Source organism: Cynara cardunculus (genome assembly GCF_001531365.2).
Source record: "Cynara cardunculus var. scolymus isolate 2C chromosome LG 1, CcrdV1, whole genome shotgun sequence".
NCBI lineage: Eukaryota > Viridiplantae > Streptophyta > Magnoliopsida > Asterales > Asteraceae > Cynara > Cynara cardunculus.
This window is the reverse complement of record NC_037528.1, coordinates 48,724,137-48,751,818: the sequence shown is the minus strand read 5'-3', so window position 1 is coordinate 48,751,818 and position 27,682 is coordinate 48,724,137. Positions and strand designations below refer to the sequence as shown.

At 34.4% G+C, this 27,682-nt stretch overlaps 3 protein-coding genes across 3 annotated transcripts; 2 read left to right on the top strand and 1 right to left on the bottom strand.

The window, feature by feature from the left end:
- The first annotated feature begins 1,209 nt into the window (after nucleotides 1-1,209).
- Nucleotides 1,210-5,372, top strand: LOC112519455 (U-box domain-containing protein 15-like). Its single transcript, XM_025127582.1, has 4 exons — nucleotides 1,210-1,808; nucleotides 1,927-2,043; nucleotides 2,948-3,376; nucleotides 4,008-5,372. The coding sequence occupies exons 1-4, from the start codon at nucleotides 1,506-1,508 to the stop codon at nucleotides 5,049-5,051; spliced, it is 1,893 nt and encodes a 630-aa protein (XP_024983350.1). The 5' UTR covers nucleotides 1,210-1,505; the 3' UTR covers nucleotides 5,052-5,372.
- Nucleotides 5,373-6,690: 1,318 nt separating this feature from the next.
- LOC112527930 lies at nucleotides 6,691-18,610 on the bottom strand. Its single transcript, XM_025138795.1, has 11 exons — nucleotides 18,502-18,610; nucleotides 18,251-18,332; nucleotides 15,910-16,073; nucleotides 13,612-13,716; nucleotides 12,150-12,206; nucleotides 11,887-11,967; nucleotides 10,642-10,676; nucleotides 9,890-9,979; nucleotides 9,525-9,675; nucleotides 8,683-8,873; nucleotides 6,691-6,880 (listed from the first exon to the last, which is right to left on the bottom strand). The coding sequence occupies exons 1-10, from the start codon at nucleotides 18,544-18,546 to the stop codon at nucleotides 8,754-8,756; spliced, it is 930 nt and encodes a 309-aa protein (XP_024994563.1). The 5' UTR covers nucleotides 18,547-18,610; the 3' UTR covers nucleotides 6,691-6,880; nucleotides 8,683-8,753.
- A 4,261-nt stretch (nucleotides 18,611-22,871) lies between these two features.
- On the top strand, nucleotides 22,872-26,857 carry LOC112516399 (G2/mitotic-specific cyclin-2-like). The gene is made up of 12 exons (XM_025123417.1): nucleotides 22,872-23,122; nucleotides 23,423-23,485; nucleotides 23,617-23,755; nucleotides 23,866-23,922; nucleotides 24,026-24,074; nucleotides 24,167-24,304; nucleotides 24,391-24,504; nucleotides 25,007-25,096; nucleotides 25,180-25,401; nucleotides 25,492-25,590; nucleotides 25,719-25,897; nucleotides 26,484-26,857. The coding sequence occupies exons 2-12, from the start codon at nucleotides 23,431-23,433 to the stop codon at nucleotides 26,632-26,634; spliced, it is 1,293 nt and encodes a 430-aa protein (XP_024979185.1). The 5' UTR covers nucleotides 22,872-23,122; nucleotides 23,423-23,430; the 3' UTR covers nucleotides 26,635-26,857.
- Nucleotides 26,858-27,682: the final 825 nt, after the last annotated feature.

Sequence of the window (27,682 nt, the reverse complement as noted above, 5' to 3'; positions counted from 1 at the left end):
TCACAAACTACTACTGTTTGACGATGGCAAAATCGTATGCAATGGTGTGCATTTTGATGGTTGCAATCATATCGTTGTACCAAATCGAGGTTGAAGTAGCATCTGGCCGTCTACCGTTGCTAGTCAATGCTCGAGATCTCAACTCAAACCCAAATGTCATTAGTCACATATTTGGACATTTTTGCATATGTTTTTCTTAGACACATGAGACATGATTTTTGCACTTGAAATTTCACATCAAAATACTGTAAAAATAACTTTCACAATGTTTTTGCTTTGAAGATTCAGCATTTTTTTAGTTTCACAACATTTTGTTATGAAATTTCAAGTGTAAAAATTATGTCTCACGAAAACAACCCTATCTCACTCGAACCCAACCCTATAGACTTGGGATCATGTGAGATAAAACTGTTTTCATGAGACACGATTTTTACGTATGAAATTTTACAGCAAAGATTGATCTTTTGATACTAAATGCTAGATCTAAGAATACAAAGGGAATAAAGATGGACCAAGCTACTTATGGATGTAACCACAATTAACATCACTACGGTCGGGCTATYGAACACGGGGTCAGAAGTGAATTATACGAGTCGCATTGTAGTTTCCAGAAGTGCACTAGAGTTTGATCTTTCAGTTGTTCATTTTTCAAGAAAAGGTGTACTATGAGCCCTCTGCCCCATGCATCTAACCAGTTCGTGTGGTTCACCGGCTGTGAAGCTTCAGCTCTTTTTTACCTTCACAAAATTTTATTGTGAAGTTTCAAGTATAAAAATCGTGTCTCACATGTCTCACGAAAACAGTTTCGTTTCACGTGAACCTAACCTTATATATATACGGGGCGGGGCGGGGCGATACTCGTCAACTTAACCCTTCGACGTGTGCAACCTCCATGATCTATGGTAATTGTGGTGCGTTGAAAACTGTATAATGAAGATAATCAGTAACGAAAACCGATAAAACTCAATATTTATGTGTGTCCCTCAAAGACTTATACATTAACCATTTTTCGTAGTAAAATGTAAAATTACCAAAATACCCCTCAACTTAATTGAAGGGGGGCCATCCATGCAAGTTAATTTAATCTTATCCATAATCCATTTAATTAATTGGTAATTTTATGTTACATGTTAAAGAAATGATGGTTACACACGTCGATAACAAACTTTTGAAAAATCAAGACGACAAGATGATGTTTGATTCATATAAATTGCATTTCCAAATCAATTCGAACAATTTAGGGTTGGGTTTTCCTTCCCTCCTCGATCTCCATCTCAATCTCCATCTCCATTGCAGTTATAATCATTATCTTGTTCTCAATCTCGATCGCAATTAATCATCATCTTGTACCAAATCTCGATCTCCAATTAGAAATCAAACATGAAAGTCTTGATTTGATTTGAAAATCATGACGAAATTCCTGGATTTTTGGATGAGGAGAGGAGATTTTTTCTGGGTTGGTTTGAGATCCAAATGGTGACAGAACGAGAAAGGGAGGTTTACAGATGGAAGAAGAAAAGGTTTTATCGAAATGTAACGATCGCAGAGTTGTTAGGGATTTGGTTGAAGAGTTAATTGCGATCATCGAAGATGCTAAATCCATGGGAGAGTTTCGAGGAACACAGAGAAAAGAGAGCCAAACCCTCCTTCGGTTATTGAAGCATTGTTTGCCATTGTTGGAAGAGCTTCGAGATCTTGATGCTCATATCTCAGAGTATGGTATCTCATGTTTGTATAAATTGAGAAAAGCGTTTATTCTGGCGAAGAAATTGTTGAAGACTTGTCAAGCTGGAAGCAAAATTTATCTGGTTCGATTCTGTTCCCTTTTTGTGTCATTTAATTTAGGGTTTCAAAAGGGGGAAATGCAAATTCAACAGCGATTGAATGTAATTAGGTTTCTTTGATCTGTTCTTCTTTGTGATTTAGGTATTGGAAACCGATGCAATGGTGACCAGATTCATTAGTGTTTATGATAAATTGAATCAAGCTGTGGAAGGAATTCCATACAAAGAAATTGGGATTTCGGAAGAAGTTACAGAACAGGTAATTCATTTCTTCTGTTAAAATTTTGGGAAATTGCACCAAAATAAAACCAACTTTCATTTCAAAATTGTCGTTTTGGGGATCCAACTTGCATCTGATTCCTATTTTAGGGCACCAACTTGCAAAATAATTATAGAAAAATAACTAAAATTCTTTTTTTTTAAATTAATGCAATAAAATCTATTTTTCATTTCAAATATCGTTTTTTTTAATTCAGGTATTAATCGAAAGATTTTTTTTTAAATCCAAATTACCACGATAAAAATTGTTTTTACTAATGCAATAACAAAATCAATTTAATAGAAGAAAATTAATTGATGCAATAAAAAATAAATATTAAATATCACATTCAAGATTTTATATCTAATCGATCCTTATCAATATTAAAGTTTATATCAAATTTGGCAAATCAAACCAAAAGTTTGATAGAGACCCTTAAATTACATGTTACATGTTCAACAGATCAACCAGACCCTTAAATAAACAAAAAATTTGATAGAGACCCCTAAATGACGATTTTGAAAGTTGGTTTCATTTTGGTGCAATTTTCCCTTAATCTAACAAAGTTCTTAAGTTTCCAAATTTTACCAAATTTTTGACTCGCAACCTGCTGATATTGTAACATGAAGTAGATATTAAGTTTATCGTCTACTTCACTGTAAACATGTCATAAACAGGTATTCACATCATCAAATATTACAATATCAGAAAGTTACCGGTCATAATGGTATAATAGGAAATTTTAAAACTTATTACATCAATTAAGTATAAAAAATCTCACTTACACTAAATAATAAATAGGAACAACAACAAAGTTGGTTCCATTTTGATGCAATTTACCTTTCCTTTGTTCTAAAAAGCAAAAGAAAACGGTATGAATGAATAGAACTTTGTATTATTATAGGTCCAGTTGATGTGTATGCAACTTAAAAGAGCCAAGCAGCGAACCGATAGTCAAGATATGGAGCTTATTATGGATATGATGGCGGTATTGTCTTTCGATAGCGACCGAATTGCTGAATGTGACGGTATCAAACGGTTAGCGAGCAAGCTATCGTTGAATACTCTCGAGGATTTGAAGATCGAAACCGTGGCTATAAGGAAACTTGTGAAAGAAAGAAGAGGACAAAATGCAGAAGGAACTCAAAAGATCATGAATCTTTTGGACAAATTTAAAAGATTGGCAGGAATTGAACAGGCCAATGTTCTTGACGATCCTGTTCCGTGTAATCGATCGTTACAAAAATGCACTTCTTTAACGATCCCGTATGAATTCTTGTGTCCGATCACGCTAGAAATAATGAGGGATCCTGTTATTATCGCGACGGGTCAGGTGAGTTTATATGATTCGTCTATTATGCTATGCTATGTTCTTTTTATAGTAACCATCGGTGTTTGGCCAGCTTACGTGCTTCTTGACTAATCCCATGTCCTGAAGTTAGGGGTAAATTGGTTATTTTACCAGTCCTGTTATGTCAGTCCTGTCTTACAAACGTTGAACAGATGTCCTGTCCTGGTCATGTTTTGTCATGGGTATCAAATGCCCCCCTTAACGATTCGTTTGATGCACGAGACATGACGGAACAGGACAGAACAAAATCTTGTTGTCGTGCATTTGACGCGATGATTAGAAGGACAAGAATGAGAGAGAAATAGGTGGAACAAAAGACTGGAGATGAGACAAGGTAGGTGAATTACCAAACTACCCTTGCCAAATTAAAACCTTAAAACCTTCTCCGATTCTTTCACATTCCTAACTCACTCTCGTTAATACAGTTTCGTTCAGTCTTATCCACGTACCAAATGCACCCTCGGGCTTCTGTTATGCTATGTTCTTACGTAGCTTTTGCGTTTTGAGTACCAAACCTATATGAATTTTATATTTTGAGGATCAAAGGGTTACAAATTTTCCCGATAGAGTTTTGTGACGAATTCTGGATTTGAATCTTCGTCTTTCATTGCAGACATACGAGAGAGCAAGCATACAGCAGTGGTTGGATTCGGACCACGGAACATGCCCAAAAACCGGACTATCGTTAACACACACCACGTTAGCACCAAATGTCGCGCTACGCAACTTAATTTTGCAGTGGTGCGAGAGCAACAATTACCAGCTTCCCAAAAAAGAACCGACGCCGCCGCCCAAAAACGACCGCGGTGACAAAATTTTAACCTTGATTCAGGAATTATCCTCGAGCCAATTACTAGTACAGCGAAAAGCAGTCACCAAGATCCGCATGCTTTCACGCGAATGCCCAGAAAACCGAGTTTTGATCGCGGAAAAAGGCGGCATTCCGCCTCTTGTCCAACTCCTTACGTACCCAGATTCCAAAATTCAAGAACATGCCGTCACGGCTCTTTTGAATTTGTCGATTGACGACAAAATCAAGAAACAAGTCTCTAAAGAAGGCCCAATTCCAGCTATAATCGAAATTCTACGTAACGGAACAGATGGAGCTAAAGAAAACTCGGCAGCAGCATTGTTCAGTTTATCGATGCTCGATGAAAACAAAGCATTAATCGGATCATCAAACGGGATCCCACCGTTGCTTATTTTGTTAAAAGAAGGAACAATTAGAGGCAAAAAAGACGCAGCTTCGGCTTTGTTCAACTTAACGCTTTCCCAGTCGAACAAAAGCAGGGCTATCGAAGCTGGCGCCATTAAGCCGTTATTAAACATTCTTCAAAACGAGCGACTAGATATGGTTGATGAGGCTCTTTCGGTACTTTTACTTCTTGCAGCGCATCCCGATGGACGGAAAGAACTCGGGCAACTTTCTTTTATCGAGACTCTTGTGAGATTTATCAGAGAAGGAACTCCGAAGAATAAAGAATGTGCAGCCGCGGTTCTTCTTAAGCTTTGTACGAATAATTCGAATCTTTTGTTGGCCGCGCTTCAGTTCGGCGTTTACGAACACGTAAAGGAGGTTTCTCAGAACGGAACGAAAAGAGGACAAAAGAAAGCAGCAGCAATTTTGCAGCTTATGAGCAAAAGTGAACAGATCTAGCTACGAGGTCGTTTGGTTAAATGACCTTTTAACAGGTGTTTTTTAAATCCATGATCTTTTGATACGTTTGAGAATGACACTGTTTAACAGAAAAACGTCACAAGAATGTCTAAAATTGGTTGAAGGTTATAGATTTAAAAAGCATTTGTCATAAGGTCAGCTAAATTCCTTCTTTGTGGGCAGTTATGTTAGAAGTATATATCAATGTATCAAAGTTCATCTTCATCCTTAGCTTAGCTCTTTTCATCTTTTGGATAGAGGTCAAGTCTGCATACATCTATCTCCTGGCCTTAAATTTGAGTTGGATGTACTGGGTTCATCTACTTTTTGGTATTTAGTATGCAAAACAACTGTTTTTTTATTCTTTTTAGATATTCAACCCGTTATGTGAGCCGACTAATCCCAGACCGACCATCTGTTTTATGGGTATCCCGTTTTATGGGTAGCCCGGAGTCACTGAATATGAACATTTGTGGTCACAAGGGGATTTTTATTCCTCCTTGGATTTAAACCTGAGACCTCGAGGCACTTTTGACCTTTGGAGCTGAAGCTCAAACCAATCACACAAGTCTCAAATAGAATTGACACCTAGCCACGAAATGCAAAATATATAGATCAACAAATGATATACAGTGCGTCGTAATAATAATTTATCCTACCTGAGGTTTCCCGGTTTCATTGTGGGCAAGATCGTCTCGCCCCTTTTTTAAACAAGTTTTGGTCAGAGTAACATGGTCCAATGCGCGATCTTTGTCATGTGATATTTGATGTTTTTTTCCCTTTTTATGTCTTACTTTTTAGTTTCAAGTATATAACCTAACTTAAATTGTTTATCATCACTGACTCATTGAATAATAGTAGAAACTATATATGTATCTATATAATTATATATATGATACACGTATTTGTCGCCATAAGTCATGTCTTGGAAAACACAAGGCTCGTAAGGCTTAAGGTTTGGCCTCACCACCACACCACGCCTCATGCCATTTAAAACCTTGCCCACCAATAGCAAGTTACTGGTAGAGCCTAGTCTTTCAAAGAGGTCAGGGGTTCAAAACTCACAAAAGCCAAGAAGCGTATGTGCGAATATTTGCCGAACATAATCATTATATACTTCAAAAAGAACATAGATTAAAAACACACAGATTAAGGAGAAATGTTCAACGTTTAGCCGATATATGACTCGAATAGTTCAGAAAACACTATATTAGAATGCCGACTATATTAGGTAGCTCTTTCCAAATACGTCGGAGTAGGGGCCCTTTATAGTGTAGAAATCGAATTGAAAGGCTCGTAAAATACCGACATTTCCAAAAAAACCAAAGGTCACGATGGAAGGTATCATGAATCAAACGGAAGTCATAGCTTATGCTCTTTGATAACATTTTTTCAAGAATTATTTACGTTTTACGAATCATAAAATGGCCTAAGCAATCATGAGCGCGTTCAAGAACGCTATTGGCTCTTAACGTTTTTATTCCGATGAACTTGTGAGAATCGTCTCATAAAGATAGCTACCAAGGAGTCATTGACCCAATAGTACTCTGGTATTGGTAAAGTCAGCCAGTAAGTCAAAGGTTCAAACCTCACCAAAGGTCGAGTATGTGCCAGTATTTTCCGTATATAAATATTATATACTTCAAAACTTTATGAGTATCGCCATACCATAATAAGGTTTAAACATGCGAAGAGCATTGCAAGAACATGTAGATTACCAGTAATATACAACTAAAAACCTCACTGCAAAAGATTTATTGACATGTAATCCGTCGGTCGGTTGGAGCAAAAGAACTCCCCCAAAAGCCGCAACGAGCCTCTCACTCGACCTGCGAACAGAAATATATAAACAAACTGTGAACTTTCATAACATTGTGAGAAGAATCATAACTTCTTTTTCTTTCTAAAAGACCCAAGAAACCACAACCGATGAGCGTTTGACACACCCTGATAGAGTAATATGTGAGCGCTCGAATTCAATTCAAACTTGACACTAGGGGTGCTCAAAAAACGGACCAACCAGGGCAACCCAACCCGAAAAAAAAGAAAAAAACTCAATCTGATGTAACCCAACACAGTTGATACAAAATTAGGTCAAACCGCATCTGTTAGGTCTATATTATAGATTTAATATGACTATTAAGTCCTTGATTAAGACCAATCCGTAATTAGCGATATTCAAAATTATATTGCCATTTCAACCGTAATTTACTTTCTTATTTGCATGAACTTTCAACTATTTTTTGAGTTTGTTAGCCTTTTTTGTATGTTCTCATTTTGATTTTACTTCGTTTAAAAGGCATAGCTACATTGTGAAATGATGCATCAAAATTTCAACCCAACCCGCACGGTTTGGGTTGGGTTAGGTTAGAACTATTGGAAGCAAATGGAAAAAGGAACGCCGAGTGGGATCAAAGAAACTAGCGCCTTCACTTGACTTCCTCCTGTAGTAACTTTCACTTGCTTCCTCTCACGGTCCATCGCTCTAGTGTCTAAAGTTTCATTCAAGTCGTCACCTTAGTGAAAGCACTAAGGTCACCCATAACAAGGCTCTCCCATTTGAATTATCTTAGCCCCCAGCCATGCTATTCAATAATATCATACGATTCATGTTTTCCCCCCGAAGCCCTATCGCCTGCCTGGAACTCCAGAGACCGTCCTCCCTATCGCCCGCCCAATGCTTACTATCGAGATTGGTTGGGACGGAAATGATTATCCCTGCCCAATGGGTCTACATCAAGATTTTTCAAACCGCAAACATTGGGTTGGGTTGTCCAAATACCTTCAACCCAGTCAACGCAACCCATGTGCAGCCTTACTTGAGACCATCCTAAGGAAGTATGAATTACTGAGCAAGCAAACCAAACGAACCCAATATATCTCATCTGGAAGTAGGGTCCATTGGGGGTAAGATGTATCAGACCTTTGCTCTGCCTCTTAAGAGACAAAGAGGTTGTTTCCAAGAAGACCCCGGCTTTCAAAACTATGGTTTATGAGGACGCTATTTGAGGTCCATTTCACCTTCTAATAATAGTAAATAGCTCCACTACTCTGTGGAACCACTATTTGACCACCGTTTTTTCTTCGACCACCACTAATCGCTATAACACCACAATATTGCACCACTATTTTAACTCCCCAGCCCGGAAGTAAGGTCCACGGAAATAAGATGTACACAGACCTTTCCTCTATCTCCACTCTAGACAAAGTGGTTATTTTCGAGAAGATGCAGCTTGTGAAGCTACAAAGCAAACACAAATTCTAAGAAAAGGGAAATGTGGCAATTTTTCATGTGACAGAGGGAATATAAGATATCATGTTAAATCCCTAACCCATGGCAACAATTGGAGATTTGGGGTCACAAAGAGAAATAATACCCACAACAAAATAATAAAGAATAACCACAAGGGTTGTGGCGTAATAGTTGAGGTCCCGGGGGATATGGGGAAATATCTCATCTATCCAGGGTTCGATTCCAAGTGTACACAACAAATGTGGCCACTGAGTTTATCAGGGATGATTTCTTGCAATCGCAATTTGCCAAGATTAATCTAGGCATAGCCTGGGACACCCTTCCAAAAAAAAATAACAAAGAATTCTTGATGTTAAAAATGGAAGCAAGAATTGGTACCTAAAAGATGTGCACTGCTGGGAGGCATCCAACTTGAGAGTGAAAAAAATGGCAAAGGATCGACGAGAAATTTAGTCCATCAGGTCCTCGTCACTCCCCGGAAAAATTAATTGAAGATCTTCATTGTCTCGGTAAACTTGAACCAAGGCAGCAGCTTTGTATGCAAACACCCCTACCATTGCTGGTGTAAGCTATAACGAAGATCCATAAAAAGTATATCAGGAAGAAAAACATCATAAAAAATAATCTTTTTAGCAAATGCCAACACATTATCACTTCATTTCTAATTTGGTCATTAGATTTTAAAAATCTGTCACTAAACCACTGAATTTTCCAAAATTTGGGTAACTTAAGGCTTGTTTGTTAACAGCTTAATGAGCTTAATGGGATGGACTAACGACTTATTCGGTCAGCTATATATGATAGTCTGGTAGTGGCATAATGATATAGAAAGTGGCTTACTCGATAAGCTTCTTGGGGTGGAGGGGGGGCTTTATGCAGAAAGCCAAGTTTTTCCAAAACCAGCCCTTCCAAATTAAAAAGCACGCTCCTTCCATCTTGAAAAACCCTCCCAAACAAGAACCCTATCAATCTATACATGAAACTGTCGGCTTTATCCATACAAGACTTAATGGAAAACCAGCCAAACAGCCCCTTAGACCAAAAAAACCTGTAACATGCTTACGAATTTGAATGGTTTTCACAACAGTTTTTTCATAAGTTGAATGATTATTATAATGTTTTTGATAGTTGAAAACTTTTTATAACTGTTTTTGAAGCTTGGATGGTTTTAGTAACGAATGATTAGTCCATCCGTGAAGAGGTAGGGTTTAGAGCAAAACCTGGAAGAAATCGTTTGCAAAATGTTGAGACAGGCCCCATAATCCATATATGGCAGCTGGGATTACAAGCCGTGGAGATGATAGAGCCATGCTACAACCTTTCACCACCCTCTCAAAAAAATCCTCCAAGTCATCGCTTCTTATTCCGATCCTAATTTCATATACAAGAAAGAAAAAAAATTAAGAGTGACAAACAGTAGCTATAAGGAGAACCAAAAAACCAAAGGGTCATTGGCCCAATGGTATCTTATCTAGGTTACCTGTAGATCCCAACCTCAGAAGAGTGTGTGTGAGTTTTGCCTTATATAAATAATTAAATATTATTCTTCAAAAAAAAAGAGAATTAGAAATGTTGAGTAGCATACCTTTTTATCTTTCTTTGCCTGAAAATTTGTGGAACTGTTTCCCTTGAAAGGTTGTCCGCATATCGATACAAAAGTTGAAGGTATAGGCAACTGCATGCAGTAATGGTCTAAATAAGCATTAGTTTTTCGGTATCATCTTCATTCTAGCTTGTTGATGAACATAACTGATGCATACTGCTATTAATGAGAGGAAGTGATCCATTAAAAACACCAAACCACAGGGACGAAAAATGTAATTCACTCTTTCTTTTATTTAGTTTTGAGTAAATTATAAATTTTATCCCTGAAAAATTATGGATCAGGTCCCTCAAGTGAAACAATTACAAAGGGAGTCATTGTGGTTTGAAATGTATTGTGGATGAGGTCCCTTCTGCTAACACCATTAAAGAAAATTTCGTTAAGTGAGGTATTTTGGTCTTTTATGGGGGGCAGGTGGCAGCATCTAATTGCTACTTCAAAATTGTTTATTAATCAATGGGTAAAAAGACCAAAATACCCCTTATTTTAATGGAATATTTTAACTGAGTTAGCAGGAGGGACCTGATCTGATCCGTAATAAGTTGAAACTCTAATGACTACCTTTGTAATCATTTCACTCGAGGGGTCCTATTCATAATTTTTATAAAACCAGAGGGGAGAAATTTGAAATTCACTCTTTAGGTTTTTAATGTAAATGCACGAAATCAAGGATTTCTGTCAGCAGGGCCCAACCAAATAAGATACAATAAGTAATTAGATTGTTCTAAACTAACCTGAAAAGAACTCCAGTTGCATAGCTCACAGCAGCCTATGAAAATAGGAAGAAGATACAAGAGTTCATCCATAAGCTATCACATGTGTTTTAAATGAACTAATGAAACAGGTATTAAAATTAGAACAAAGGAAAGTGAAATGAAAATTGCATTTTTATATTTAAGAGCAGATGTCTAGAGAACGTACATACAGATTAGAACTTGTGGCATTTAGAAATTTGAAGATATTTAAGTGTCCTATCAAACATTTATATTCCAACACAACAATATTAAGTTAATTTAATTAGTCTTTGGTGCTATGTCAACTTGTGTGTGACTATAGTAAGCCTATCCTTTTAGACTTCTATTTTTCTGATTTCTAGCAAATCTATTCTGTATATTCTGCCCTTTCCCACATCCCTCCAAAAGTGTCTTACCTTAAAATGCAAAAATCGTACATCTCTTTTAAATCACAAATGCTATATGTATACATATGTATATGTATATGTAGGGGTGGGTTCGGTTGCAAACCGATTTTAGGTTGTAAACCGGGGGACAAAGGAGAGTGTACCATGTGTCCCACACCTTCACGGGTTATTATCATGAATAATGTATCATTCATGATGAAAGTGTATTATTCATCATGAATAGTTCATGAATTCAAGAGAATGTGGACACCCGGAGACACATGTCATGCTCTCCTTTGCCCCCCGGTTCATAACCTAAAAACGGTTTGCAACCAAACTTTCCTGCAATGCAATGGTGTCTTGAAGTGGGTGTTTTGGCAGTAATTGGAGCTTAGGAGAGATTATTTTATTTATAATTCAGAAAACACATAATTGCAAATGAAGGATCTTTCTGTTGGTAGAAGGATCTAGGTAGGATTAAACAGAAAGGGGCACACTTAGGACTAATAATTGTTTCTCTATTTCCTCATAAAAGCAAGCATCGTAAGATAAAACCAGTCCATAACTTCAGTTAACTTGGTTATGATTGTTTTACAGTTATTTTGCCTTATCCTCTTTTTTTTTTTTTTCTTTAAAGATGCAGATTTTTCTTAATGCACCATATTTCGAGAAAAATTGAAGAATGAAACAAATACTAGAAACACCAATTGATGTAGCAAGTTGTTAAAACCACATAAAGATTGTGCTCTATTCTTCAATTTCCTATAACTATGATTGTAAATTTGAGTGTGATTATTGGTCCTAAAAGGCATTCATATGAAGAACAGAAATGTCTGAAATTATACCTCTACGTGAATACCTGGATCGAAAAAGTTGCCAAACAATATCCACTACACGCACTTCCAATAGCTACAGTTAGCATGAACAATTCCCTCTTCACCTGCAAGATAAGAACACATGATCAGTTACATCTTCCACATTTGGCAACCTAACAGTCTTGAATGATTTAGAAAATTGCACAATGCACAATATTCAATAAAAAGGTTCCCAAATCTTGTAATAGAATATGAATTAAATAAATAAACTATCTAAGGAGCATATTCTGACGAAGGTAATTTATACCGCTTCATATTGAAGTAGGTTTAGTCTGGTTCTTCTTTTGCTGTCATCACGCAGTTCCTGTTATCACAATGCCCATGTTAGAACTTAGAAGAATATTTATGCATCATTTTCTTAAGGACAAAATGCAACAAAGTTTGATTTAGTTCCTATTTAGTGTAATGAAGAACATTTTTCCTCGATCGATGTAATAGAGTATCAAAAGTTCCTATTCAACAAGTTACCAGTAAAAACGGATGCAAAATAGAAACTTTTGAAACTTTGTTACATTAAATAGAAAATATTGAAGCTATGTTACATTGATTGAGAAAAAAGTTCTTTATCTATACCATCTTATTAAGCAAATTTAGCAAAAGTCTTAAAGTCTTAAAATACTAAATGACCAAGATACCCTTTATACTACCCTTAGGTCACTTTTTCACTTTTTCACTCCCTCCTCTCTCACATACACTCACCCCCTCAAATACACTCACCCTCTCACAACCGATTTTTTTTAATTATAATTTTAAATTTACAGTTTATACCCCTATAATTAGTTAATTAATTTACTTTATGTCCTTTACTTTTAAATGTTTCATTTTAAACCTTTATCAAATTAAYATACATAATCATATATCAATTAAAACATGTTTAAAAAATACATTTTTATTTTAACAAGTTACACCATAAATGAGTCCAATATTGAATAGTTTTTGACTTAATTATATTATTATATATTATATATACTGTAAAAAAATATTTTTAATATTTATGATTTATACTTTTATAGTTATTTATTTATATATATACTATATATTTTGGGGTTAGGCTGTCCAAATTGCATTGTATAATATGTTCTGAATTAATATGTTATTGGGTTTTTTTGAAATATATATATATACATGTATTAATTCAACCTTAATCTGAGTTTCTGGACAAGAAAGAGGGTAAGCAATTGAAATTTCATTCTAAAACCCATCTTTTTTGGTCTTTTCATGGCTTATAATCTGTCAAATTTGTAGTTTTCTTTATTGGTTTTGAGTGTTTATCTTAAAACTCAAGTTTCTTGGTTCTTTGCTCTTGGTGTAAATCTAACACATTTGTGGAGTCGTTTAAATATGTTGGATTTTAAATATATTGGATTTTAAACTGTCATACAATTTTTTTCATCGATAGTCTGTAATTGGAACCATAACTCTTGTTTATTCAAATTGTATTAATATGTAAAGACCAAGTGTAACCTATATCATCGTTAAATCTTATCTTGTAAAACCAGTGGAACTTCAAAATCGTTAAAATTCATGGCTCCCGCCGCATTGCTAGGGTACACAACTAGTTTCACTAAATAGGAACTAAGGCAAATTCAACGCATTTTGATGCATTTTGACACTTTCTTAACAGCTCCAGAAAGACGATAGCATATGAGGTGGAATCAGGACAGAAATCAAATATAAGTTAAGCAAAGATGACGTAAAATCAAATATACCTTAGCTTGCATCTTTTTGTTTATCGGTGCAGCAGATTCCCCCAAAAGCCACTCATTTGTTCTTGTCAATTTCAGGAAGCCACCCGTATTTTCGTCAACCAATGGCTACATTAATCAAGTGTGTTACACTACAAGATTGGAGATCAATGCTTCACTTTAACTAAACATGTAAAAAAACATGATTCTAAGAATTTATCAGGTTTACTTTTGACGATGACCAAACCATCTCGAGTGTTATTCCATTATCATCTTCAATTGGTCATGCCAATAACCTTTTTACATTTATTTGTCATTTTTAACCTCATTTACCTCTCTCATGAGGCATAGATTGGTAGAAAGATAGGCAATAGTTGTGCACAAAATACTTGCGCTGGTCTGGTCATTGGTCGTAGATTATGCATCAATGAAACACGGTGAATTGTACCATGAAGGCATCAAGAGACGTGGCGGTAGCCCACAACTGACTTACCAGTTACTCCCTCCGTCCCAAAATAAATGTCCAAAATGAAAAAGGCACAGTTTCATTATACTTTATAATTAACTAAATGACAATTTTACCCTTAATGATAAACGAGTACAAGATATATCATCTCATAATCAAGGATAGAACTGGAAACTAGTCACTTAGTTCTTAAAGGGTGCGTTTGGTATCCAGACATGACAAAACAATTGTTCAGCATTTGGTAAGACCGAACATAACAACTATTCAGCGTTTGGTAAGGCAAAATTGGACAGAACGGAACAGATAAAAATGACCAACTTACCCCTCATGAGTTGATTATATGTTTTGACTAATTATGTAATTTATTAAAGTATAATAAAATAAATATTTTATATAACAAAATATATCATTACAAAGTTCTCATCAAGACGATTAAAAATGACAACAAAATAAAAAGTTTTTTTTGTAGATTATGCATAGATGAAACACGATGAATTGTACCATGAAGGCATCAAGAGAGGTGGCCGTAGCCCACAACTGACTTACCAATTACTCCCTTTGTCCCAAAATAAATGTCCACAATGAAAAAGGCACATAGTTTCATTATACTTACTAATTAACTAAATGACAATTTTACCCTTAATGATAAAGAAGTACAGAATATATCATCTCATAATTAAGGATATAATTGGAAGCTAGACACTTAGATCTTAAAGGGTGCGTTTGGTATCCAGACATGACAGAACAATTGTTCAGCATTTGGTAAGACAGAACTGGACAGGACAGAACAACTGTTTAGCGTTTGGTAAGACAAAATTGGACAGGACAGAATAGATAAAATGATCAATTTACCCCTGTGAGTTGTTCATATATTTTATATATTTTTATTAATTATGTAATTTATTAAAGTATGGTAAAATATATATTTTATATAACAAATATATCATTACAAAGTTTTCATCAAGACGATTAAATTGACACCAAAATAAAAAGTTTTTGCAGATTGTGCATCAATGAAACACGGTGAACTGTACCATGAAGGCATCAAGAGAGGTGGCAGTAGCTCACAACTGACTTACCAATTACTCCCTTCGTCCCATAATAAATGTCCACAATGAAAAAGGCACATAATTTCATTATACATTTAGATCAACAAAATGTCAATTTTACCCTTAATGATAAACGGGTACAGAATATGTCATGATTTAACGTCCTTAATCCCTTGTAGTTGAGATGACCGAACCGACAGTCTTTCAGCTTAGCATCATAATGGCTTTCTTCTGATACCAAATATTGAGCATCTCTCTGATACGAAAGCAATTGATGCCAAACTCCAAAAGATAATTTATTAAGAACAGCCAAATGGCCTTTAAATAGAAGATACATGACAGATAGAAAAATAACTATTGCTCCTAAGAGAGCGGGATAAAAACGAGACTGAATCAAAAACAACTAATATCCCTAAACAAATGGGATTTTATTCCAAATCCTAGCTGACCAAGTCCAACAATGTGGACACTTATTTTGGGATGGATAGTAGAATATAGGTAAAGACTTAATCTTAGGTAGATTATTGAGTGAAAGGATGAAAAGGAAGCTACTATACGACTCACAAAGGTTGGTTATTCTTCATTTCTTCTCATTTTCTACAATTTTCTATGGCAATGTGTATACATCTATTTAAACAAGTGAGCTTTTAAAGACTGCTGACCAAAACAAAAAACTGAAGCAGCAAGCAAAATTGCATTTGAAATCATAGATAAATATGTTCATGTTACAATACGGAAAACCTTATACACAGAACATAAACTAGTGATGAAGAAGCACCAAATATAATTTTTTTGAAAGAGCATCACCTGATCGAGTTGAGTAGCATCATTCGTTAAGTCAGCTTTAATGTCCTCAATCTTTATAGTCTTCCTCATCCAAAGTTTATCAGACACTTTTGCTATAAAATCTCCGTTCAACTCTCTGTCCTTCAAAAACATAAGCAGAACATCATCTTCTTCAATCATGAAAGCTGCAAATGAAGATGAGGAAAAACCTATGGTTAAGATCTTCCATGATAAACCTTGAAGAACTTAGAAGGTGCCAGACTGCCAAAGTTTGAGAAGATAGCAATGTTGAGGCAGTGTTTGGATTATTGGGCCTTGACATTGTAATCAGTTCAGCATTTGGATAAAAGTGATTATGATTCTCATTTTCTGATCATTTAGGGTCGAAATAATCAAATTTGGAGAAGCAGTAAAGAAATTGCTACAAGAAAACGATAATTGAAATAAATATAACATTACCTACCTATATGTGGCTTCAATCAACAAATTATCTGATTTTGAGTATTCAAGGAGAAGAGGGATTCATTCCATCTATTCAATTGTGCAAAGCTCAATCCCTACTTACTGAAGACTTCCCGATTCACAATAATCAGTTTCAAAACGCACATCCAAACATCCCCCGAGAAGTGAACCATCGATTATGATATAGTACAACAGCATGCATTGCATGATTTTGCCTTCTTAAACTCTAAGCTTGCAGAAATAGTTATAAATCTGAGATAGGTAGTGGAGTTGTTCATTGGTGGGACGGTCCATCAAGCCCGACCGTCCGGTCCACTTGAAAAACGGTCTTGGACAATAACTCTTGAAGAAATGGGTGGGATCACACTAACTTGTTAAAATTAACAGGCGGACATGGACAATGCAAAAATAAATTTGGGCAGGGCTGTTAATATTTTAAAATTAAATAAGTATTATAATTAAACTTTACAAATAAAATTGAAAATTCTTGAATCTGGATGCTTCAACCTTAATTGTCTCATAATACACATATAGCAAAGTAGAAAGCATTAAATAAGCTCTTGGAGCCGAGACACCACCATATTTCTAATTCCTAATTCCCCCTTTATCATCTCATTATATACCGACTCTTGGGAACCTAAAAACCTTAATCGATCAATTTCTTATTATTCCATTTGGCCACTTCCTTCCTAATTCCCCTCATAATCTACGTCTTAGTTTAGATGGAAAGAGTATTATATAGTTATTTCACATAAACTGTGATTCACATAAGTATTATTTTCTTAAAATGCTAAATCTTTTTAAGGCCCATTAGCCCGTGGCCAAGCCTGTCTCATTTTTAGGGCAGGTTAGGGCAAGTTATCAGTCCCGTAAAAAGGGCTTGGGTTTGCTATATTAGGTTACTTGGACAAAAAATTAAATTAGGCTCGGCCGGGCCCTGCCAAAGCCCACACATGATCAGCTCTAATAGGTAGACACATGAACAAGCTTCAGTTCCAACTTCCAAGCATCATCTTATAATCCTAAAGATCATATAATAGCAAACCCGATACAGAATCATGTAATCTACATAAGGTTTGGTAGGTTTTCTTTTATTGTATGCAAGCCCATTGACAGAATTATGTCAGGCCTGCAATAATCCAAACTTTAAACTTAAATAAGCTTCAGCTCTGATTACAAATCTAAATTTCACAGTCCCAAACACTACTTTGTCGTCATCCTCCTTCAAAAAGATGATGGTTTGTACTACTGAACCCAGATACTTGAGCTTCTTTGAGTTACGGTCAACCGATGCAGAACAAATGGATGAGTTAGCTAAGACATTCATGGAACAACAACACGACAACAAACAAGTTGAAGAACTTTTGAACCAGGATAAGTTATGAAGCCCAGGACTAGTCCAAGGAAGAGTCTGGACCGGAAATTGCATAGTTTGGGGCTATGATTTCGACTTCCCCCAAATTTTCAAGATTTTTACATTTTTATTTTATTTCTTTTTTCATGAGTAACTCGGGTGATATTGAGGAATTTCATCAACTATTGGCTGGAGTTTCACTATTTTACACGGCACTTTAAAGTTTGATTTTTGGCCAAACCTGCTCCATCCTATGCCTAGAAAATTCATCATAACACATATCATTTTTCATCTCAAAATGTAAGTTTCTTTCTTGTTTGTTAAATCATATCCACGATACTCCTGTTCGGCATCACAGCAACAAGCAAAATGCATCTGCTATTTTCTTCACTTAATACAAACACATGGCGTGCTTATCACATTGCAACTAAAATCCCCATCAAACATAAACATGCTTAAAGATCCAGACATTATTTAAAAAAGATAAACAAAACCACTAAAAAGTAAGAATTATGCTAAAAAATGGAGGATTCTTTCGTCTATTACCTCTAGCAGAAACCCTTAATCCCGTACGAATGCTGACACCAGACCTCGATTTATGACCCCTCAAACCAAACCCACAAGTACCCTGGTCGTAAATGAAAAGTCAGAATCAGATAGATGTTTCTTGAATATCATATTCTCTTTTATTACAGTACCATAATATACGAAGGGCAACAGATTGTATACAATTTTGGTACTTTACTACTATGTAAATATAGAATACGAGAGTTAGAGAGAAGGGAAAGGATGCATACCTTGAAATTAGGGGTCACAGAGGGAAGGTGAAGAGGAGAAGCCATTGAAGAAGATGTGATGGTAGCCAAGTGTTGTTCCAGCAGAGAGATTTTTATGCAGACGGATAGGATGACATCGCATCGTGACGACGGTGGAAATGGAAGTGTAGATATTTGGCCAATTACAATAAAAAAAAATATTTTTATTATATTTTTTAATTCAGTAAATTAACGATTTGGATCATGTCATACAAAGTAGTTGTCGTTTCACAACATTTTACATTTGAAATTTTATAGCAAAATATGGTGAAGACAATTTTTTTAGTGTTTTTGTTATGAAGATTCATATTTTTTTACCTTCACAACATTTTATTGTGAAATTTCAAGTATAAAAATGTGGTCTCACATGTCTCACGAAAAAAGACTGGACTCATGTGAACCTAACCCATAAATTAATAGCCATACTAAAGTATTTCTTAATACTAGTTGTCTACCCGCGCAATGCGGCAGGAGCCATGAATTTTAACGATTTTGAAGTTCCACTGATTTTATAAGATAAGATTTAACAATGATATATGTTACACTTGGTCTTTACATATTAATACAATTTGAATAAATAAGAGTTATGGTTCCAATCACAGACTATCGATGGAAAAAATTGTATGACAGTTTAAAATCCAACATATTTAAACAACTCCACAAATGTGTTCGATTTACACCAAGTGCAAAGAACCAAGAAACTTGAGTTTTAAGATAAACACTCAAAACCAATAAAGAAAACTACAAATTTGACAAATCATAAGCCATGAAAAGATCAAAAAAAATGGGTTTTATAATGAAATTTCAATTGCTTACCCTCTTTTTTGTCCAGAAACTCATATTAAGGTTGAATTAATACATGTATATATATATATATATATATATTTCAAAAAAAACCCAAGAACATATTAATTCAGAACATATTATACAGTGCAATTTGGACAGCCTAACCACAAAATATATAGTATATAWATATAAATAAATAACTATAAAAGTATAAATCGTAAATATTAAAAATATTTTTTCATAGTATTATATAATATATAATATCATAGTATTATATAATATATAATAATATAATTAAGTCAAAAACTATTCAATATTGGACTCATTTCGAAGGTATTAACGAGACGATTATAATGGTATAACTTGTTAAAATAAAAATGTATTTTTTAAACATGTTTTAATTGATATACGATTATGTATGTTAATTTGATAAAGATTTAAAATGAAACATTTAAAAGTAAATGACGTAAAGTAAATTAATTAATTAATTATAGGGGTATAAAGTATAAATTTTAAAATTATAATTTTAAAAAAATTGTTTTAATGTGAGAGGGTGAGTGTATGTGAGGAGGTGAATGTATGTGAGGAGAGAAGGGGGTGAAAAAGTGAGGTAGTATAGATAAGGGTATCTTGGTCATTTAGWATTTTAAGACTCTAAGACTTTTGCTAAATTTGCTTTATAAGATAGTATAGATTCGGGTTCAATCCAAAAGTTTCAATTATTTCAGGTTGATAAAAAAAACTGAATGATTTAACGTAGAATGAGTAAGTAATCAGAATAATTGATTTAATAAAAAATAAAAAATGATTGTTTAACAAATATTCTGAATAAACGGTCAAAATTACAGTACTTTTTGTTTTCGTTTTTGTTTTCATTTTTGTTTCTTGTATATATTTCAAATTTGTTTATGAATGATATATGTTGTTAAGGATTTGAACTTTGTCACGATATTGTATATCTTTTATTCGTTAAGTGTAATCATGTGTTCTTCATATGGTAGTATTTTGTAGTTTGATGTTTATCAAACGCTTACATGGGTAAGCGTTTACTAACTCACTTTACTTTACCGGGTACCGGATAAATATGACAAGGGTTAATAATCTTACCCGGTAAAAGTAAAGGCAAAAATTGAGAGTCTTACTCGATAAGTGAGGACGATAACTCTTACCATGGTTACCGCTTACTAGGATAAATTGTTGCATACGATGCGTTTTAGTGAATAAAATCTTACCCGATAAGTAAGTTATAGTGTTGAATTTTACCGGTAAGTACTTGCTGCGTAAGTGTTTAGATAAAGAGCCCCTTAGGCTGTATGTTAAAAAAATTGGTTTTCCTCTCTCGACTTTATATATATTACAAATTTGTCCCCAAATGATGCATTTTTGTTACAGGTTTGGTTTATGTCTCTAACATAGTCAATCTCTCTTCTTCTTTTTTGAAATATATAATATTTATTAGAAGGGTACTCGCAGAATGCAACGAGATAATCTTCGTTTTATTGTTTAGCTTTTAATTTTCTTTATCGATATAATACAATTTTATGTGGTTTTGAGAAAACGATAATGTTTTTACTTTTGAAAGAAATATATATTTAAAGATAGCATAAAATTTAAAAAAATCGATATTAATATCAAATTAACTATTTAATAATTCTCGTTTTTTGGTGTAATAGATTTAATAACAAAGTATTTTTTTTTTTGGTTTGATGATATAATTTTTATAAAGATAATAATTAATTATTCTGTTAGAACTCAATAATTATCTTAATTATAATTCAGATTTTCTATATTTAAAATGAATGTTTATCCTGTATTTAATTATGTTTATCTACAGTTAGTTACACGAATTTAAAAATAGAGCTTTAATAAGTTGCACTTATGCAAAATCACTTGTAATCTTGAATTTTAAGTAATATGCATCAATAAACAGTACTTCATGCATAAAAATTGGTTTTTAAGAGTTTTTGTCAAATATCTTATAATATAGTATAGATATATGACAAATAGAACAAATAAACTCACACATCTTCGTTACTTTTTTCATGTACATGATTTGATCATTAGACACAAAATACATGTTTTGTTCACCTTTTACCTACTTTTAGGGATTGTGTACAGTTCACATTTCCTCCCAATTACTTGTAAACGGTAACATTCATCTTCCAACCCATATGTAATACATATAATTAGGAGTGCTCAAAAACCCGATTAACCCAACAAAACGTGAAATAATTTAACCTGAAGTAATCCAATGTCTAATTGAGTTGTAAAATTTTTAAACCCTAAGTATTGGGTTGATATTGAGTTACTATTATTTGAATCCAACATAACCCGATGAACCAAATATCATTTTATTTATTGAATTTAATATGAGTGTTGAGTTTTTATTAATATATACATTAGACAATTACACTATCACGTACCCTTTTTCATATACACATATTTCCAATCTTTCTCTATCTCTATATAACTCATTCGTATATATGTATAGTAACTGTGAACGTATATATGTAAATTGAGAAAATTAATTGAATATGATATAAATAAGATTTAAAAAGTATGGATAAGTTGTGTCAAATGGTTGATGATGAAAAAGAAATTACGAGTAGAGAAATAACATATTCAAAGTTAGAAGAATATTTTAATGTACCAAAGTATCAACCCAACTAATCCAACCAACCCGTACGGTTTGGGTTGAGTTAAGTGGACGGGCCCAAGTTTGTTCGTTAAAATTAATGGACGAACATGAACAATGTAAATCAATAATATGTCACATACCTTAAAACAAATAAAAACAAATTAAAATTCGATCAAACATGAGTTTACATGCCAGTACAAAATAGCACATTTTATTCGATTACAATTAAATTATTTGTGCAGTCTTATCCAATGCGATAATAGGGTAAGGGGTCGTTTATCAAACACTTACTCGGTAAGTGTTTACTTGTAAAATTTAACACTATCATTTACTTAACGAGTAAAATTTTAGTACACCAAAACGGCATGTACGCAACAATTTACCGGCAAATGCGTACCGTCTCTCTTACCAGGTAAGACTCTTAGTCCTTGTCTCGCTCTTACAAGGTAAGATTCTTGATCATTACCATATTCATCCGGTAAGGTAATGTGACTTAATGCACTTACCCAGATAACGTTTTGGTAAACAGCCCATAAATTTTCGTTAGAATTGTTTGATCTAAATTTGAATAAATGTATAATTCTTAAATTATAAAATATTAACGAATAAACTCTAAAAATACAAGAAATATGACAAAAATCATAATATTTTTAATTAAAATAATAAATTATTTTGAATAATTTTTTTTTTTTTTTGTTGACCGTTTAAAAATGCATAAAATTAGAGTGAAGGACCCAAGTTTGTTGGCTGATAGAAGGGCCATTTATAAATGTTAATTTACTATTGGGTTAAAGTTGCAAAGATTATGAAACTTCAGGGTCCTTTATGAAACATAACCTACACAGATCAAGGCAAAGGAAAGATCCAACGGCTCTAATCGACTAGCCGTTATATTCAAAAGGTGATTATGGGAACAGAGCCGGACATAAATCCGCTCTTTACGATTCGATTTCGAACCCAAAAATTGAACTCGAAAACCCTTTTTCGTTTCATCCATCCACCGTTTAACGGATCAAAAATCATCAGATAAATCTCTAGGAAAAGATAGAGAGACTTCAAAGATTGTTTTATCGACTCAATCGATTGATCATCCATGGAGTTTTTCTGTTGATATCTCTCTCTTCTTTGTACTGCTGGACTGATTTTCGAAGAATTTCAAGTTTTTTTGTGGCAAAATAGGTGAGTTCTTAGGCTGGGTTTTTTATCTTGTTCTTGATCTTTGTATTAGGTTTTTTGTGATTAATTAGAATCAGTTTTCTGTGTTTATGATTTCATGAATTTTTGTGGATGCCAAGTAATTTAAAATCCCAATTTTTTTCCAGTAGATTAACTGAGTGGAGTTTTTATGATATCTTTCGATTGATATTGATTGATTTTTAACTTCTTGTTTATGTAGATTGATGGGCCTTTTTTCTTTTTTATTGGAAGTTTGTTAGTAGATTTTGAATTGGATTCTTTTGGCTTTTTGATTCTATGTAGATTGTAAAATGGCTGGATCAAACGAGAATTTTCCAGATGTAATCCGCCCTACCAAAGTACAAGGTAATCTTAGTGAAGATCTTCAAGTTATTTTTTCTAAAATGTTTTATGTAGATGACCTGTTTGATGATTTGTCTGAGTTAATAAAAATGGTTATAAACCCTAATTTAATCGAAAAAATTGATGTTATATAGGAGGAGGAGGGGGATTAAAAGCAGGAAGTGGGAAATTAGGAGTCCCAATTTGTCAAAACAGGAGGGCATTGAGTGATATCAACAAGAATATCATCAGAGCTCCACCAGCATACCCTTGTGCTGTTAATGGTTTACCAGGGTAAATAAGTCAATTCATTCCCTTTCTTATTTATCTGTGAGGTTTTTTCATCAATGATCTTTTGCTTTTTCAAGTATCCATGTTGATTATTTGTCATCTTCTTTTTCTAGAAAAAAACCAATCCCTAGTAAGAAACCACTTGTTCCAGTTCGTCGACCCATTACTAGGTCGGTAACCGGCCCTTTCTCTTGTTCTTGCCACAAGAAGTTTGCATTTGGATACATTGAATCAAACATCCCTTATAAGTTCCCAATTGTGTTGTTTCTATAGGACATTTGGAGCACAAATAAGCAGCAAACCATCGCTGCCTTTACCGGAGGTATAAGCTTTTATCTACTGTATTTCTGATCAAAGAAACTCATGCTTTTTGTCAAAAGTCTGTGAAAGATGCATGAAAAATTCTCTTGATAGGGAAAGAAGCCAAAAGTCCAAACAATCCCTGATGAAAATGACACTCAAGACTGCAGCATTATTGATGCTGAAGATGATTTTAATGCACCAATGTTCGTGCAACATACAGAAGCTATGCTGGAAGAAATAGATAAGATGGTAGTTTGATTTCCCCCTTCCATGGTGTTCTTGTTCTGTGCCTCTTTAAGACAATAAGCGTAAAGCATCGAATCGGTTTCTTTTAGGATGAAGATGTATACGAGGAACCGCTTTTGGACATTGACAATGCTGATAAGGGTAATCCTTTTGCCGTTGTTGAGTACATTGATGACATTTACGCGCACTACCGGAAACAAGAGGTAATATTTGTGTTGCCTTTTTTGTTAGGATTACATTGATGACATTTATGTTGTCTTTCTTGTTAGGATGATAACCACACACGGGGGTAATATTTACAGGGAAGGGAAAAAGGGAAATAGTATTTGTGTTTTGGTAGGATTCTTATCACTTATTTATGTGCATTCATTAATGAAGGTTGTCCATATGTGCAATTGTCACTGGGATTCTTATCACTTATTCATTGATGAAGATTGCCTCTACTAGAAGTAGAACACATGAAACTGTAACTGCTGTAACCATTTCACAGTCCAAATCAAGATTCATACCCGACACTTCCCTTTTCACCGAAACGACCTTAACTCGTGTTGAAAGCATATTTAACTGTGATCCGAGGTTACGAAGAATACCATGTTGGTTGTTCAGAAAGGAACTTGTTTAACTGCAAGAAATTTAGCTTCAATGATGAATGTTAAATTCCCATTTCCTATCGACCAATGAGCAACATTTTTCTATAAAATGCAGATATCAAGCTGTGTTTCACCAAGATACATGTTACAACAACATGACATAACCGATAGGATGAGAGGCATTCTCATCGACTGGCTAATTGAGGTAACATTATGCAACGATTTACTTGTTTCAGACCAAATGCAGAATGATGGGATTTCTGATTTCGAAATCAAATGAAACAATAGGTGCACTACAAATTTGAACTGATGGAAGAGACCTTATATCTGACGGTCAATCTGATTGACCGGTTCTTGGAGCGTCAACCTGTATCAAGAAAGAAACTCCAGCTCGTTGGAGTGACAGCCATGCTTTTAGCTTGCAAATATGAGGAAGTTTCTGTGCCTGTGGTTGAGGACTTTATAGTAATTTCTGACAAGGCTTACACAAGAACAGAAGTTCTTGATATGGTAACTATTAAACAAGATCTGATGATGGCCTACTTTTTCGTTAATGATCTCCATTAAGACTCATATTTGTTTTCATTTGACCGTCATTAGGAGAAGGTAATGGTGAATACCCTTCAGTTCAATTTCTCGGTTCCAACTCCATACGTGTTCATCAAGAGGTTTCTCAAAGCTGCACAGTCCCACAAAGAGGTCTGCCCTTTCATTTGATGTTATTTTTATCGGTTCTTTGTAAGAATTAGCGATTCTGGATAAAAGTGGCAAATACGACAGCTTTTTCTTTCATTTTTTCCTGATCGTTGTTCTCGTTTTGAATGTAGTTGGAGCTACTATCATTCTACTTGATGGATATGTGCTTGGTGGAATATGAAATGCTGAAGTTCCCACCTTCATTACTAGCAGCAGCTGCTGTATTCACAGCTGAATGTACTCTGAGCAGATCAAAGCAATGGACCAAAACAAGTGAAGCTCATTCACACTATTCTGAACATCACCTATTGTAAGATTCCGCCCCGCCCCTTTTGGTAAATTTTATGCATAATATGGTTTCACACCCGAATGGTTCAGTTCCAGTTTGACGAAAAAAGATTAGTTAATAAAAAAAAATACCTTTTGTTTCTGTTTAGCATTCCCTTTTGGTTTTCTATTTGAAAACTATTTGTTTAACTTGGAATCTTTATTTGTGAAAAATGATATGAATGTGAACTGAATCAAACCATTGTGTGGGATATATTTGACTCGTTTGGTTTGGTTTAAGGACGTAACCAAAACAAAGCTTTGTGTGGGATATATTTGTTTCGTTTGGTTTTGGTTGGTTTATGAACTGAACCAAAAGAAACCTCCGTATGAGATGTTTGGCTCGTTTCGTTTGGTTTATGAAGTGAACCAAAACAACCCTCTTCGTGGTATATATATGGTTTGTTTTGTTGGTTTGGTTTAGGAACCGAAAGAACCATTTATACTTGAACATATGTGAAAAATGAACCAAAGGTTTGGTTTATTTTGCAATTCCAACATGAACTAAACAAAACCGAACCATTTTCACTTGTAAATTTATTGAACAATTTGTCGTATTTTTTCACCAGGGAATGCACGAAGATGATGGTTAGTTTACACCAAAAGTCAGGCAGCGGAAAACTTGTCTCAGTTTTCAAGAAGTATGGCACATCGAAATATGGCCATGTAGCGCGAACCCAACCTGCTCACTTCATGTTGGAGTCGAGGTTCTGGAATTGATTATAAAATTTTACAAGTTATGGTGGCGTTTTATGTCGAAAATGTTGGGTCTCGTGAGCAACATATAGTTGCCGTTTAGGTTGTTTGAATTTTTGTTAGGATTTCCCGCAACTATTTAGATCGCCTGTGAGCGGATCTATTCGTATGTTTGATGATGCCGTGTTTTTAACCGTTTACGAAGTTATTGTTTTAATGTGAAGCATATGTTATTAGTATTCTTTTCTCCCTTGGATTCGTCATTTTGCTCATATATTCATAATAATGACCGGATTGTTAAGTCATGCTTCATAGTTGGAAAAACGAGTACCGTGGAAATACATGCCGCTATGCTAAAGGAAGATGATGACGAGTTGACTGAAACACGTACTAATTACTTCTCGAGCTATCTCTAATCATCGATAATAATTTATCGACAAAGAATCCCTTAGATATGATGCAAAATGGATTTTTCGACAAGGAATCCCTTAGATACCCACAAGAGTGGTGTCTGATTGGTTTGAGCTTGGCTCCAAATGTCAAAAGCACCAGGAGGTCTCAGGTTCAAATCCAAGTAGGAATAAAAATCCCCTTGTGGACACGGAGGTTCAAATACGGTGACTTCGGACTATCTGCAAAGCAGGTGGTTGCCCTTAGATTAGTCAGCTCGCATAACGGGTTGAATATCCAGGTTAATAAAAAAAAGCATAGAATTTTATAAGTAATATTACAGTTTTTAATTAAGCAATAAGCAAAAAGACAATTTTAACCTCAATAATAGAGAGAGTAATGAATTTGTTAATCTTATAATTAAGGACAAAATTGAGATATAGATAATTTTTATATTAGACATTTATTTTAGGACAAATTAAAATAGAAACGTAGACACCTACTTTTCTACCGGAAAATTGTCATTGTACATGATAAATGGGTTTTCAGTACATGACATCGATTGATTTGACATTTTCTTTCACCGAAGCAAAAAATATATAATATAAATTGATAACTTGATGTTCACATTAACAGTAATTACTATAAAATCTATCGATTACGGATCAAAATACATACTAAC

Bases quoted from the DNA above. Each gene is read 5' to 3' on its own strand.
- LOC112519455 (XM_025127582.1), top strand. From the start codon at position 1,506: ATGGAAGAAGAAAAGGTTTTATCGAAATGTAACGATCGCAGAGTTGTT. The intron at 2,044-2,947 runs GTAATTCATTTC...GTATTATTATAG, and splicing joins CGGAAGAAGTTACAGAACAG to GTCCAGTTGATGTGTATGCA. The intron at 3,377-4,007 runs GTGAGTTTATAT...CTTTCATTGCAG, and splicing joins TTATTATCGCGACGGGTCAG to ACATACGAGAGAGCAAGCAT.
- LOC112527930 (XM_025138795.1), bottom strand. From the start codon at position 18,546: ATGGCTTCTCCTCTTCACCTTCCCTCTGTGACCCCTAATTTCAAG. The intron at 18,333-18,501 runs GTATGCATCCTT...ATTTACGACCAG, and splicing joins CTGTGACCCCTAATTTCAAG to GGTACTTGTGGGTTTGGTTT. The intron at 16,074-18,250 runs GTAATAGACGAA...CTTCATTTGCAG, and splicing joins ATTAAGGGTTTCTGCTAGAG to CTTTCATGATTGAAGAAGAT.
- LOC112516399 (XM_025123417.1), top strand. From the start codon at position 23,431: ATGGCTGGATCAAACGAGAATTTTCCAGATGTAATCCGCCCTACCAAA. The intron at 24,075-24,166 runs GTATAAGCTTTT...TTCTCTTGATAG, and splicing joins CATCGCTGCCTTTACCGGAG to GGAAAGAAGCCAAAAGTCCA. The intron at 25,591-25,718 runs GTCTGCCCTTTC...TTTTGAATGTAG, and splicing joins CTGCACAGTCCCACAAAGAG to TTGGAGCTACTATCATTCTA.